At 43.4% G+C, this 15,078-nt stretch overlaps 2 protein-coding genes across 4 annotated transcripts; one reads left to right on the forward strand and one right to left on the reverse strand.

Annotated features, from left to right (window-relative positions):
- The first annotated feature begins 3,634 nt into the window (after positions 1–3,634).
- LOC4347059 (probable methyltransferase PMT2) lies at positions 3,635–7,093 on the forward strand. Of its 2 annotated transcripts, none has more exons than XM_015756584.3 (7): positions 3,635–4,041; positions 4,358–5,010; positions 5,091–5,301; positions 5,449–5,743; positions 5,956–6,345; positions 6,425–6,502; positions 6,589–7,093. In XM_015756584.3, exons 2-7 carry the CDS (start codon positions 4,369–4,371, stop codon positions 6,821–6,823), a joined length of 1,851 nt encoding a protein of 616 aa, XP_015612070.1. In that variant the 5' UTR covers positions 3,635–4,041; positions 4,358–4,368; the 3' UTR covers positions 6,824–7,093. The 2 variants fall into 2 exon arrangements, with proteins under 2 accessions (XP_015612070.1, XP_015612069.1); XM_015756583.3 differs by having other exon boundaries at positions 3,635–3,873.
- A 182-nt stretch (positions 7,094–7,275) lies between these two features.
- On the reverse strand, positions 7,276–14,437 carry LOC4347060 (ATP-dependent 6-phosphofructokinase 5, chloroplastic). 2 transcript variants are annotated; one of them, XM_015756585.3, is made up of 14 exons: positions 14,299–14,437; positions 11,723–12,049; positions 11,545–11,617; positions 11,055–11,128; positions 10,735–10,846; positions 10,215–10,310; positions 10,032–10,133; positions 9,862–9,936; positions 9,232–9,372; positions 9,034–9,150; positions 8,840–8,944; positions 8,641–8,721; positions 7,763–7,891; positions 7,276–7,651 (listed from the first exon to the last, which is right to left on the reverse strand). In XM_015756585.3, exons 2-14 carry the CDS (start codon positions 12,031–12,033, stop codon positions 7,484–7,486), a joined length of 1,584 nt encoding a protein of 527 aa, XP_015612071.1. In that variant the 5' UTR covers positions 12,034–12,049; positions 14,299–14,437; the 3' UTR covers positions 7,276–7,483. The 2 variants fall into 2 exon arrangements, with proteins under 2 accessions (XP_015612071.1, XP_015612072.1); XM_015756586.3 differs by having other exon boundaries at positions 11,523–11,617.
- Positions 14,438–15,078: the final 641 nt, after the last annotated feature.

The following is a 15,078-nucleotide window of genomic DNA, read 5'->3' on the forward strand; positions in this document are numbered from 1 at the left end:
ATACACTAAAATTACATATGTAATTTTCATACTTACAACGTAAATATACTAAACTTACATATGTAATTATAGTGTAAGTACGATGTAATTAGTACGCGTGGGATCATACGATATTCTGTGAGCGAACTTCACGTTAAATAAGGGTAAAAAAGTAACAAAAGGGTCTTATGGTGTGAACACGTTAAAGATCAGACATTGGAGTCCAATTCCATGCAGCCACAGGACATACAAAACTGAATCTTAGCGTCAAATCGAACGGATAGAAAAGTGACAGATTTTTGGGAAAAAAACTGTCGACAAAGATATAGCAATTGCGGACAAGAAAATCCCAAACACTCTCTGTCAGTGGCTAGTAGTATCACAAAATTGAATAGTAAAGGTGAGACCACATAAAGCCCAAAGGAGCCCAGTAACCCACGGACGAAACAAACTAGATGATACTAATCTAAAATTGCACCAATCTCAAAGAAAGATTAATGGCCTAAAAAGTGAATGATTCTGCTATAAAAAATCTGTCAACAAACATATAGCCATTCCGATCTTAGAGCATCTCTAAGAGACTAGCCAAATGGCTCTCCAAACTAAAATTTAGTGAACTTGGGCAAAAAAATCTACTCCAACAGACTAGCTAAATGGCTCTCCAAGCCATCCGGCTGGCTAAATTCCCTACCTCACTAGCCAAAGTTGGCCAGTCAGGACGGCTGGCTATCTGGTGTGAGTCCCACCCTCTCTCTCCTCTCTCTCTCTCCCTTTCCCCATCCCATCCCGGCTCACTCCCTGCCCGCCACATTCATCCGCCCAGTGCCGTCGCCGTCGTCCTCCCGGCGACGACGACGCGGAGTCCTTCCGGCTCCGCCGTCACCGTCGTCCGCAGCGAGATGGCGCAGCCCATCGTCTTCCCCCGACCCTCTGGGATCTGGAGCGGGGCGGCAACGACAACGACGAGCCGGCCCTCCGCCTGCACAACGCCGTCTCCATCGACGCACTCCGCGCCGCCGACCTCGAGGCGATGGCGGTAGGGTGGGGTCGGGGCGACAACGACGCGGAGTCCCCCGGCGACGATGGCGCGGAGGACGACGCGGAGGCCCGCGGCGACGACGATGCGGAGTCTGCCGGCGGCGACAACGGCGCCTCCTCTCTCCCTCCCTCTGCTGCAAGCTCCGCCCAACCTCCCTCCTCTGCAGCAGACGCTCCGCTGCCACCAATGCCGGCCACCGCGATCGCGTGGACATCATCGGGATGGTTGTAGTAGGGGAAGAGAAGAAGGGGAGAAAGAGAAAGAAGAATAGATAGTAGAGGCTGACATGTGGGTCCTAATTATCATAGGCTCGTAATAGAGAGGGTAGATGGAGAGGCTGTTGGAGTGAGGAATGAGTTTAGCTTGCCAAATCAATTGGAGAGCTGGCTATATAGGTGTTTGGAGAGTCCGTTTTAGAGAGGCTGTTGGAGATGCTCTTATAAATATTGTACGGGTATAGAGGGAGTAGTAGGTGAAATGGCATTGTGGTTTTTCACCCGTGTCCTGTCATGGTGGTAGACCAGATTTTTGACTTCGGCTGACAGCCTGACACACACACCGCCATCGTGCATCCCACCATCCTTGGACCCAACACGACCCTCAATTCTTCCCCCGCACACGGTGGCACGGTCCACAGTCCACACACGCGGTCATCAGCCGGACCGACGCTGCGGCGACAACGGTGGATGGATCCATCCATCAAGTCCTCGCGCATTCAAACGTCCCACGCCCACGCGCGCCGTGCAGTCGTCGTGCGCCGCCACCCATGCGGCACGGCCGAACCCACTGCACTCCACTCCACTCCACTCGCGACGCCATGTGACCTCTCATTACTGCTGCTGCCTGCGGCAGTGCGACTTCACCCCCACGTAGTACGCCGGTTTTTCTCTCATCGGGTTGGGGCCTCGATGAGGCGCGCGCGCGGAACGGAGGGCGTACGCTACGGGTAGAAAGAGAGACGACAGATGTATCCTCCGCGGAATTGTTGGTACGGACGCCGGATCGTTGTCCCCTTCTCCTCCTTGGTAAACAAAAAACATAATATCTGCGCTTTCGGGTGCCGGGGCTCTACCGGTTTTTAGTACGTCTCGGCCAAACCCGACCCACGTCGCTACGAATGCTCTGTTTGGGCAGTCCCAAACCTCCATCTAGGATAGTGTCTATGGCATTAACTACATTGTCATGTAGGACTTTTAATTTATGTGGCACTATATTAATAAAGAGATAGAGTGAAGAGATGAAGAAACTGGGTCTCATGCAAGACACAGCTTCAACACGAGAACCTATGCACTAGACACTATCAAGTTTTGCATTGGGAGAGAATATTGTCAATATGATTGGTAGAGAAAAGAGATGATGTATTTATTAGTGGCCCACTTTAAGATACCATGGGTTGTAGAGTGTAGTTTATATTATGATGTCTTATTGAGATGACATCATAGACACTACTTATAGACACTATAGGTTGGGACTGCTCTTAAAGCTGCGTTTCTTGGAGTTTTGGTTTAGATTTTTAGCAGCACGGGGAACTAGAAGGTTATTAGTACCATATTGTTGTTTGACTATTAATTATTATTATAAAATTAAAAATGGATTATTTAGCTAAATTATTTTACAATTCTGTATCGATTTTTTTCTTTACAAAATATACTTTGCGCAGTTCAAGAAGCTTACTAACACAAAATGAGAAAATAGCCTAGCTAGCCAAGAAGTCGTTTTGGGGGTGTTTGATTTTAGCCACACTTTATCATACCACACTTTTGGCTACCGTAGACATATGTTTAGTTCACCACCACAAATGACTCGCCACACTTTTCAATAGCATGTTCTTTATGTCATAGACTCAACTTTCTTATCAACTTTATACACTTTTATGACTAGCAATTTATTCACCACAATTTTATGTCAGTCACAACTTACAACTTACGTAATTGTGGCAAAAAAATATGGTTGGTAGTCAAACGTACCCTTAGAACGATAAGACAATCATCCTAATATAACGGGAATATAAACTATAAATTGATTGCTTGTACTATGAGAAACCACAACAAAAAATACATATATGTTACCTTTTTAGGCATGTTAAATTTGTAGTCCAGAATTAACTTTACTAAAATATTGACATTTTTTTAAGTACTCCACGTGTTCGATTTGTAGCATAATCAATTTTTTGTAGGGCTTTTACGAGAGAAAACATTGGAAAGTCCCAAATCCTGCTAGGATAGCAATGATAAGTGTATTTTTGGTTCATTACTTTACTGAAAATTGATAATACTATAATTAAATTTTGGTAAAGTTGAAAATAGCAACCAATTGCTATTTACACATGTAATTACATGCTATTTACATTGCAATTATACTCTAACTATATCATTGTTACATTTGAAATATTTTTGAGGGAAATTTCTATCGGATGTTGGATAGGTAGTAGTCCCATTAAACAAGCCCATTGGATCTTTTACCGCATTCCCAGATCCACGAACCCGGAAGGAAGCTATCCCAGATCTAGTATTCCGAAAGCGACCACCGAATTTGTTTTCCCTTTAAAACCCCCCAATGAATTTCCTAATCCCCCTTTTCGCTTTATTTATTCTCTTCCAACCAACAAAAATACTCGGCGAAATATTTTCCGCGGCGCCGCGCGTACCGTTCGTCCGTCGTCGGTGGAGTGGAGGCTGCCGAACTGTAAAGCTCACGGGTTGGGCGAATCTCCACTCCTCACTCGCCCCCCACTGAAATCGCCAAAAACCCAACTGAAAAACCCCCCCACCGGAATCCTCACGCACACACCTCGCCGCGGAAGCTGTGGCGTCCGCGTAGGAGCAGCTGTTTCTTTTTTGGATCCAATCCAATCGGTGAGAGCAATTCTCTCTCTCTCTCTTGCTTGCTTATAGCGTCCTGGTTAAAAGGATGGGGGGGTTCTTGATGTTCTTTGGCAAGATCCGGTGAGGCCGCTGCTTTGCTTCTGTGAGGCATTCGTGGTGGCATTTTCTGTCCGGGCTTTGGGTTGATCTGTTTCGCTGGTGAGAAGCGCTTTTAACTTTGCCTTAGGATTTTGCTGGGAGAGCTTTTCTTCTGCTTGATTCTTTGCTGCCAGCAGTTAAATCCAAATCTTTCTTTCTTTTGCTGCGTTATATAGATAGAGTATATAGTATGCTGGTAAATATGGCAGTTCATGCTCAAAGTTTTCCCCATTGTCCACTTTGGGGTCAGCTACTAGGTCTAAATCGCCTTGGATTTAGCTGAATTGTTTGTATAGATTTGCATTGCATTCACCCTCATGGTTAGTAAAAAGAGTGAAAAGAAAAAAACTGATTTCTTGACTGTACAATTCCTCAGGATAAGCAGCCATGGCTGTGAAGGCGAGTTCTGCAGATAACAGGACCAGAAGCACCGTGTCACTATGCATAGTGATTGGCATGTGCTGCTTCTTCTACATCCTTGGGGCATGGCAGAAGAGCGGATTTGGAAAGGGGGACAGCATTGCGCTGGAGATCACGAAGCGAACGGACTGCACAATCTTGCCTAACCTTAGCTTCGACACGCACCTCGCTAAGCAGGCAAGGCCTCGCGATCTCGTTTCGCCGGCGAAGAAGTTTAAGCCGTGCCCGGATCGCTACACGGATTATACCCCTTGCCAAGATCAGAACAGAGCGATGAAGTTCCCTCGGGAGAATATGAATTACAGGGAGCGGCATTGCCCACCGCAGAAAGAGAAGCTGCACTGCCTGATACCGCCACCTAAGGGATATGTTGCTCCATTCCCATGGCCGAAAAGTCGGGACTATGTTCCTTTCGCGAATTGTCCCTATAAGAGCTTGACAGTCGAGAAAGCGATCCAGAATTGGGTTCAGTTCGAAGGCAACGTCTTCAGATTCCCTGGTGGAGGAACACAATTCCCTCAAGGAGCTGATAAGTACATCGATCAACTTGCATCAGTTGTTCCAATCGCCAATGGAACTGTCAGGACTGCATTGGACACTGGCTGTGGGGTAAGGGCTTATTGTTACTTTGAACCTTTTTTTAAGTAGCAGGGTCTAGATCATGTCTGAAGGTGCTGGAACTATTTCAGGTGGCTAGTTGGGGAGCTTACTTATTAAAGAGAAATGTCTTGGCGATGTCATTTGCGCCAAGAGATTCACACGAGGCACAAGTGCAGTTTGCTCTGGAGAGGGGTGTCCCAGCTGTTATCGGTGTTCTTGGGACGATAAAACTCCCTTACCCATCAAGAGCCTTTGACATGGCCCATTGTTCCAGGTGTTTGATTCCATGGGGAGCAAATGGTGAGTCTGTAACTATGTATAGCATTTCAGTCTCTCGTATTCTGCATCAAAGCTAAATTTTTCTGGAGAAATCCATTTACAATGTTGCTTATGTAACATTCTCATTCAGTTCTTTTCGGAAGTCATAATTATTTTGTCATTTTGCAGGTGGAATATACATGATGGAAGTTGATAGGGTTCTAAGACCTGGTGGATACTGGGTGCTTTCAGGGCCTCCGATTAATTGGAAAGTGAACTACAAGGGTTGGCAGCGTACAAAGAAAGATCTTGAGGCGGAGCAGAATAAAATAGAGGAAATTGCTGACCTTCTTTGTTGGGAAAAAGTCAAAGAGATTGGTGAGATGGCAATATGGAGGAAAAGATTAAACACTGAGTCTTGTCCCTCTAGGCAAGATGAATCAAGTGTGCAGATGTGTGACTCAACAAATGCAGATGATGTCTGGTATGTCTTTTTTGTGATTTTGTTAAACAACCTTTAGAACAGAATTGCTAATATTTGCTGAAGATCCTTCAACTGGATACCGAGGGTGATTTATGATAGTATAACATTTGTAGAATTACGTCCACTAATAGATTACAAACATACTGATCTGGTTCAAACATTGTATAATCTCTTTCTCATCCTATTTTTTTTTCTTACCACTGTAATACTAGGTACAAGAAGATGAAGCCTTGTGTGACACCTATTCCTGATGTAAATGATCCAAGTGAAGTTGCTGGAGGTGCAATCAAGCCCTTCCCAAGCAGGCTCAATGCAGTTCCTCCAAGGATTGCTAATGGCCTGATTCCAGGTGTTTCATCTCAGGCCTACCAGAAAGACATCAAAATGTGGAAGAAGCATGTCAAGGCTTATAGCAGTGTGAACAAGTACCTCCTCACTGGAAGATACAGAAACATTATGGACATGAATGCAGGTTTTGGAGGATTTGCTGCTGCCATTGAGTCCCCAAAATCTTGGGTGATGAATGCCGTGCCTACGATTTCAAAGATGTCAACTCTAGGGGCTATTTACGAGCGAGGATTGATTGGCATATACCACGACTGGTATGTCTTTTATTTGCTTGCATTGCACATCCTTTCAATATGAGCGTGAAATTAACCATTTGTGACAACTATATGCCAGGTGCGAAGCTTTCTCTACTTACCCAAGAACGTATGATCTTATCCACGCTAGTGGCCTTTTCACCCTGTACAAAAACAAGTAAGATCCTCAAGCTTTATGACATCTGTTTGACGGCTCGAATTACCTACGATGACTCATTTTCTCTGGTTAAAAACCGACATCAGGTGCAACATGGAAGACATCCTACTGGAGATGGACCGCGTCCTGAGGCCAGAAGGCGCCGTCATAATGAGGGACGATGTCGATATCCTGACGAAGGTGAACAGGCTCGCCCTCGGCATGAAATGGAACACGAGGCTGGTCGATCACGAGGACGGCCCCATGGTGCGTGAGAAGGTGCTGTATGCTGTGAAGCAGTACTGGGTAGGCGGAAACCAGACTGCAGCAGCTGCAGCATGAAGCAGGCGTAAATCCTAACACAAAAGATGGAAGAACTCTGCAATCCATCCTGAACTGACTTCCAGGAAAGGTAAGATACGGGAGTCATTTAGTGAGAGGCCAGGTGATCTTGTCGGAGTGGCGATGAAGAAGCAACCCGGGCTTTCTTGGTTGCTCTGATGATCGGCTGGCGTATATTGTTGTAACAATTTTGTAATTTCATTTGTCACTCTCTAGTGTTAACTGGTTACGATGCTTAATTCAAGGTTTGCTTGTCAGTTGTCACGGTGATTTCTTGGTTTCGCGTCTTCTGTAAGCCGCTATGTAATCAGTTTGCCTACAGAAGAGAAGAGAACGTCCAGGTTAAGAGTAGTCTGCTTATAGTAGCATTGTTGCAGCAGCCAGCAAGATAGATGAAAGATTTTGCTTCAGAATTAATAAAACGTCTCATAGGTGAAATCACGCAGCCGATCTCGAAGAAAAAGGAATCTTTTCAGCATTGAGATACACAAAAATATTGGTGCTGAAAATAAACTACCAGAGTTACTTGTCATCGCGTTACAACATTATTTATTGATCACCTTTGTGGTAACATGAGCTGTTACTAGTCTCATGATTAGCAAAAATAATGCTAAATTAACTCCAATAAAAGAAGTGAGGTAAATGCCAAATAGTACAAGGTCAGTGGAAGTCCGGTTGGCCAGTGGAAGTGAGGCAGCGGTGCCACATCCTGCTGTTGGGGTTCACGCGCTTTGGTTTTGTGATGACTTCTGTGATCGGGAGGAAAGCGTAGTGCGTGTTGCAAATACCAGATGTGATACCACTGAACCCGGCAAAGGCTCCATGAACCTACAGAAAACCATTCGATTTTCAAACACTCAAAATTCAAAAAGATCGATAAATGATATTCATACATCTGTGAAGGATATAGAAGGACAAACAGGAAAAACGCGAACTCACAGCATTTTGTCCAAGTACAGTGCACAAGATAGCATCAGATGCATTCGCACGACAGGCCCGGACCATATATGTCGGATCAATGTATTTTACATCAGCTGGAACACCGATGTCCTTGAAATGACTCTTAATCTGGAATTCGATATCAGTGTCATTTATTCAGAAATACTAAGTAAGCTCACAAAAGAACATCATAAAGAATAGAGCAATAGCAATGTAGGAGCAGAATACAGAGGAAACTTTGTACCCAAGACAGTATTTAACGATTAAGCTCACAGCACTAGCATAGTAGTGTACACGAAATGAATGTAGATAAATCCACAAAAGAAAGAAAGGGGGAAATTGGCACATCGCTCTGCCAGTTAAAAATAGGTGACTTTTGTTATGTGCCTTCAAACCAACAAAATTTTGCAGTTAGCGAGTGCTTGGTTGGTTGGTCCAGCAGGAATTTGTAACAGATGAAATAGCGGATATTGTTCATAGGGTTTAATTAAATATTATTATATAATATAAATCTAACCCATAGCTTGTAAAAAGTAATCTAAGCAATGTTGATGAAGAAAGTTATTGGAGAAATAATATTTTTGGAAGCATGGCATGAATAATTTGCTCGATAATCCATAATCTGGTTTTAGCTAACCAAATGACTGGTTACCAGATGATTTCAAACACTTATGTTCTTCGCCAATTTCAAGATATGCCGGCCCAGTCTTCCGGAGGTGCTCATAGGGCTAAGGTGTGCGTGTGCGTTAATAGGGGTGAGTGTATGCGCGTTGTGAGCGCCTGCGTTTGTATTGTGTTTCTAAAAATAATAATAATAATAATAGAAGATGCTAAATGCAAAATCTGTTTGCCCGAGGGGGTTTAAGATGAAAACATACCTTCTGTTGCATGTGGACACCAAAGTCACTAAGTATTACATTTCCTGATGCATCAGTTGCATTTGATTTTTGCAGTAAATCCTGCAAGAACAAATCCAAGAATCCAATCAAATTTCCATCCATTTAATTCAATGAGTTGTATGAGTATTTGTAGCACTCATCTGTGCAAAACCCTAAGACACCACGCACTGCCTATTACCTGCCCTGCACCTTCAGCAACACAAACCACGCAAAATCCCTTTTTTTCCAGTAAATGTTCAAGGTGTCGCATGACACCATGTTCTCCATCTAGTGTAAAAGATACCTGCATTCAGATAGTACGCTTCTGTCAGTAGATGGGAAGCCAAAAAAAAGGGGAAAAAAAGAAGCTCTGTCAGCATAGTGTTTACACACCTCGGGTATTAGGCAGACATCAATCTGTCCACTGGAAAGAGAAGCTTGCATGGCAATGAACCCACTACTTCTTCCCATTAATTTGACCAACCCAATTCCATGATATGCACTTCGTGCCTGAAAACCGAAGGAAGAATCCTCTTCATTGAAGTTTCCATGCTAAAAAAACATGCTAAGAGGTGAGAAATGCCACTGCACCTCTATGTAGGCAGAATTGATGGCACGCTGAGCTTCTTCTACAGCCGTGTCAAAACCAAAAGTCTTATCCATGAATAGTATATCATTATCAATTGTCTTTGGAACTGCTACAACTGACACTTTCAGTTTTCTCTTACGACACTGCAAACCAGAAAAACACATGAGCATAAACTAGCATGAACAATCATATTGCATGAAACATAAAGGTGTGTTTTGAGTCCAGAAGATCTTTTGGACGAGAGATATTTAATCTGACCTTCCTAGTTCTTAGACAAAATAATGCACAAGATGCAAGTTTTTTAGTTCTGGTAAATGTTTATCATAAAAAATTACATTAATTGGATATTTGGGACCAAGAACTCTTTATTAGAGAATAGATAATATTATGTCTTTAGCTCCCTCGGTACCTGCATTTTTAGTGCCAAATTGGGGGTGGGGGTTTATAATTCCGGTACGCCCTATCCAGGTGTACAGTCAGGTTAAATATGGGTCTAACTAGGTTTTACTCAGAATTGCCCCTTTACTCAAAGTGGTGAATGAATCCAAAGAGGCGCAAAGTTTTCTATTACTATAAGTGCCTGGACGCATAAATAACAAATAACAAATAAGATGCAATGTAGAAATATCAACCTCCTCATGGATAGCATTAGCTCCTGCATGGCTACCGTTTCCACCAATTACAAAAAGCATATCAATTCTTCTGGCCTACAAGCATAAGTTGATCAGGTTAAACAATACCAGCTACAAAAGCAGCAAGCCAGCAAGACTAACATCAAAGGCTTTCATTTCAGATCACTTACTTGTATACTATCGACGATCTCACTAGTTTTAGCTCCTCCACGAGACACACCTAGGAAACTTCCACCAGAAAGATTTATGTTTTCCACCACTTTACGTGAAAGCTGAAGGTTGTCATCAAATTGTAACTCCACAATTGAATCAAGCACCCTAGAGCATCTGAGGATATGGAAAAGCATACTTACAGGCATTTCTTTTAAGCCTTTCTCAAAAAATCCACGATAACCAAACTGAATTCCAACAATGTTCTTAACCCCATAGATCTCCAATGTAAATACTATCTGAAAATATAGGAAAGCTTGGTTATTCAACAGGCAAAATGATGGCCAGAATTTACTGAATATCTGTCAACATTAAATAAAAGCATGTAATGAACTCCACCTGCAAAGGTCTTCGAAGCAGGGAGTTCTGCTTCGGGATAATGAAATATCCTAAAGTATAGCTTTGAAGTTATAATGTTATATAAGGTTTATTCAGAAATTAGCTGCCACCAGCACCAAAGAATGTCCACAAGATTGATACATAAGCATTACAATAAGATCCAATAGATTATAATCTGCCTCTGCGTTTTGTGGCATCTGATTAAATATTCATTAAATAACTCGTACATGTTCCTTCTCAACAAATGAATGCCATGATATTTTTAGAGTTTCAACACAACAGCGCAGTTTTGAAGACACAAGATGGCTTGAACAACCATATTACCTGTCTAATGACATCATTTAAACCAGGGCAGAGGCCTCCACAGGTAACAATAGCAGCTTTTACTTCTGCAGGCTCATAGTATATCTCCTTACGAGGCCCTGCACGATGAATCCTATTGAAAGAAATTATGATTGCTCTACCCTTTGTGGCTTTGTCCATTCTTAAGTATAAAAACGTTTGAAATATGAGAACGTAAACATTATCAAGTGTTTATTTACTGGTCATACTCATATAAGCTAACGTTTCACCAAGCATCTTAGGGAAAACAACTTTCATAATAAAAAAGCGCAAATTAACTAATGTGCTGCATCAGAACATACCAATGTTCAACCCAACTGCAGTCAGGATCTACGCACTCAGCTCCAGCAGAAGTAGGGGAGGCATACTTTATCACCTGAAGAAACAAAATATGTTAAGTGCAAAATTTAGCTACAAAAAGAAGATTGTTTACTTGAATATTTACAGTTCTACTGAAGCATCTACTGATATGTGTTTGTATTATTGGTTCTATCTATAGTAATGTTCTGCGCTATGAAGCCTAGAAATTAACAGGAACAATTAATCCACCATGAAGCCAGCATATTGAATTCCAATATGTTGCCTTCAAGATTATCTGGTTATGCCTGCCAAGAAGTGATCAGGTGGCCAAATGAATAGCTAAAAGTTGGAGCAATGGTACAATGTACTGCCGCCTCCCTCCAAATAGGTCATTTATACAATAATTTGCACAAAGGTCTTGAGAGTGATTTTTTTACGTATGCATTTACAAATACTGAAAAATACTTTACATTATATGTGCTCAGCATTGACCTTCAGAAGTGCACGGTCATCCTTATTTACATAGCCATTCCACTTATCTGCTGATAAACTACCACCATCAGTCCTGTCATAGTAACAGATACTCTTTTTAAAATGAGGAACCTGTTACGGTTTCATCTCTTCAGAATAAGAACAAGTTCAAGAAGTATAGAGGTGAGCACGGATAAACCTGTTTTTCTTCAGAGAGAATGTAGTTAGCCTTGGCTTCAAATCATATATATCTGTAATATGCGGCAAACTGAAACGCCTATTCCAGTCTTCTTGATACTTTTCCTTCCAAGAAGGATCACTGAAATCTAAGTCTGATTTCCCAGAAACAGCTCTTACAGACAGTACCATAGGACTTCTCTTTCTTCCATTCAAGTGAGTGGAACCCAAACCATATTGACACCGGTACCTGGTTGAATGCAACCAGTGTTGCTGGGATGTAGAAGAGTGTGTGCTTGCTTTTAAAGCAATGTCCATCCCAGAAAAGGTCATATGTGGACCCACTAATCTGCATATATATTTGGATAAGCTGAATGATTCATCGCTATTTTGCAAAGCAATAAGGATCTTAAGAATTTCAAGAGTGGTAGAAAAGAGAGAGCTTGAAGAATCGACTAAAAACAAATCAAGAACGTCACTATGGTTGTTCACGTAGCTCAGTAACTGCAAGTGCTGATATCTTCAGATGCATTAGGCAGTTAGATGGTGAAACAACAATAATGGAGTGAATGAACAACGCGGAAATGATCACTAATCCAGTTATTACTGGCTACAACAGAGAGAATGTAAATCCACCATTACGTTACCGGGCAAAAAAGGAAATGGCTAAACACATTTATCTGATTGTATTACACGAACTCCATATATACTTCCAGTCCCTAAAACTTGAAGAGTCTCTAGACCTACAGAAACAACTGATCAACTGCCATCGATGTGGCAAACTGGCAAAGGGATCCACCTGCAATTCCAGACATCAGAACGTGCAAAGCACATAGAGGACTCGGAAGCAAAACTGATGCAAGGAGTCGCATTCAAGCACACACGTTCAGCTAATTAGCTAATGTGGCAGAAGGGCAAACAAGATACACAAACCACGCTGGATTTGGATACTGACATCAATGGAGGCACATCACACTTCCTCCAAATCGCCTCAATCCTCCATCGCTAGCATTTCCACTCTGAACCAACGCAACAACGAACCAAAACCCCAAACTGAACTCCAAAACCAACACCCCCTCATCCCCATCCCCCGATCAACCTGGTGCAGCAGGGCGCTGCTGAAACCAGACCGCTCACACGAGGATCGCCCAATCCAGCGCCGGAGCCGGAGCCGGGGGAGATGGCGCTCCACCCACCGGTTTCCCCTGAGACGACGACCGAGCAACCTACGAGGCAATGCTGCCAGATCTCCGGCGGGGGAGGGGCACATGCCAGAGGGGTGGAACTGAAACCATATTGACATTGGTACTTGGTTGAATGCAACCAGTGTTGCTGGAAGTAGAAGAGTTTGTGCTGCTTTAAAAGCAATGTCCATCTCAGATACGGCCATATAAAAAATTACAGCGGACCCACTAATTTGCATATAAATTCAAATAGGCCGAATGATTCATTACTACTTTAGCAAAGCAAAAAGGACCTTAAGAACTTGAAGAGAGATGGAAACACTGGAGCTTGCAGAATTGACTAAAAATAAATCAAGAGTGTCGCTATGGTTGTTCACTAGCCCAATAATTGCATGTGCTGATATCTTCAGGTGTGTTCGGCAGTTAGATGATGAAACAACAAAAACATAGTGAATGAACAATGCGTCAATGATCACTAATCCAGTTGTTACTGCCTACAACTGAGAGAATGTAAATCCACCATTACCGGGAAAAAAAGGAAATGGCTGGCCCTCTTTGTTTAGGCTTATAAGCCAAAAAATCTAAGCCTAAACAAACTAGCAGCTTTTTCGTTTAGCTTTTTTTAAGCCATAAGCCACTCTAACACTATTAAGCTAAAAGCTACGTTGGAGAAGGTTTTTTTCGGCTTATTTGAGGTAGAGGTATGATTCCACCATTAAACTTAGGACATTAAATCCACCGGCTTATAAATCATATAAGCCAATAAGCTGACTTAAAAGCTTAAGCCTAAACAAAGGGACCTACATCTGCCTGACTTGTATTACACGAGGAACTTGCAAGAGTCTCTACACCTACAGAACAACTGACCAACTGCCATCAATGTGGCAATGAGATCCAGCTGCAATTCCAGAGATCAGAACATGCAAGCAAGCTCATAGAGGACTCGGAAGCAAAACTGATGCAGGGAGTCGCATTCAAGCACACACGTTCAACTAAGCAGCTAACGCGGCAGAAGGGCAAACCAGACACACAAACCACGGAGGCAAATCACACTTCCTCCAAATCGCCCCAGATCCTCCATCGGTAGCATTTCCACTCTGCACCAATCAACCAAAGGCACCAACGAACCAAAAACCCCAAACCAACACCCCTCATCCCCATCCCCCGATCAACCCGGCGCAGCAGGAGCGCTGCTGAACCCAAACCGCTCACACGAGGATCGCCCTTATCCGGCGCCGGAGCCGGGGGAGATGGCGCTCCACCCACCCACCCACCCACCGGTTCCCCCCGACACGACGACCGAGCAGCCTACGAGGCAATGCGCGCCAGATCTTCGGGCGAGCCAAGCCGGGGATCCCGGCGGAGGAGCACGTGCCAGAGGGGTGGCAAACGGAGCCGGCGACGAGCATCTCACCTGGAGCTTGCGCCGGCGAGACGCGGCGGCGGATTGCGGCGGGGCTCCGAGCTTTGGGGAGAGAGAGACGCAAGTCGCGACGGCGCTTCGCTTCGTTGACGAGACGACGAACGAGCGCGGCGGAGAAACAGAGGAAAGCGGAGGAGGTGGAGGTGGGGCCCAGCCGTGAATCCAGGTGGCGGGAGTGGGTCCACCAACCAGGGGGGGTTGGTTTGTCAGTCACATGAGGGGCGGGAGAGAAAGAAAGAATGGGCCGTTTCTCAAGTTGAGTTGGGTCCAAGCAAAACTCATTGGCAAATTGGCCCAGGTAATTTTATTTTTTTTTTCCATTTTGAGATGAGGTTATCTCATTTTCTTCCGTGTTGTGTGTTGACGACTTGACGCGCGTGGGCTCCAGATGAAAACTTGTGGAGTTTAGTTGAATGAATCTCCTTGTTCCAGTTTACAGCTTTCATGTATTACTCCCTCTAGTATAATTACAATGCATGATTAAACTTGGCAAATGTCGTCATAACTAATCTTTAGCTTATATCTTCTTATATCTATAAGGTTTATAGCAACAAAATTGTAACTCTATATGAAAGAAAATTCAAATGCCAATCAAATGATATAATTTTTAGCGAACATAATTCAATCTATATTATACTAATTATCGGTTAAATGTTTTAAAGTTTAAATCTTAAAATACGTACACACCTTGTATTATGGGATAGAGGGGGTACCAAACCTTGGTCACTGAAAAGGAATAAAAGCTGTTCTTCGTCGATAAACACAGTTACC

Source organism: Oryza sativa, chromosome 9, assembly GCF_034140825.1.
Source record: "Oryza sativa Japonica Group chromosome 9, ASM3414082v1".
NCBI classification, from domain to species: Eukaryota; Viridiplantae; Streptophyta; class Magnoliopsida; order Poales; family Poaceae; genus Oryza; species Oryza sativa.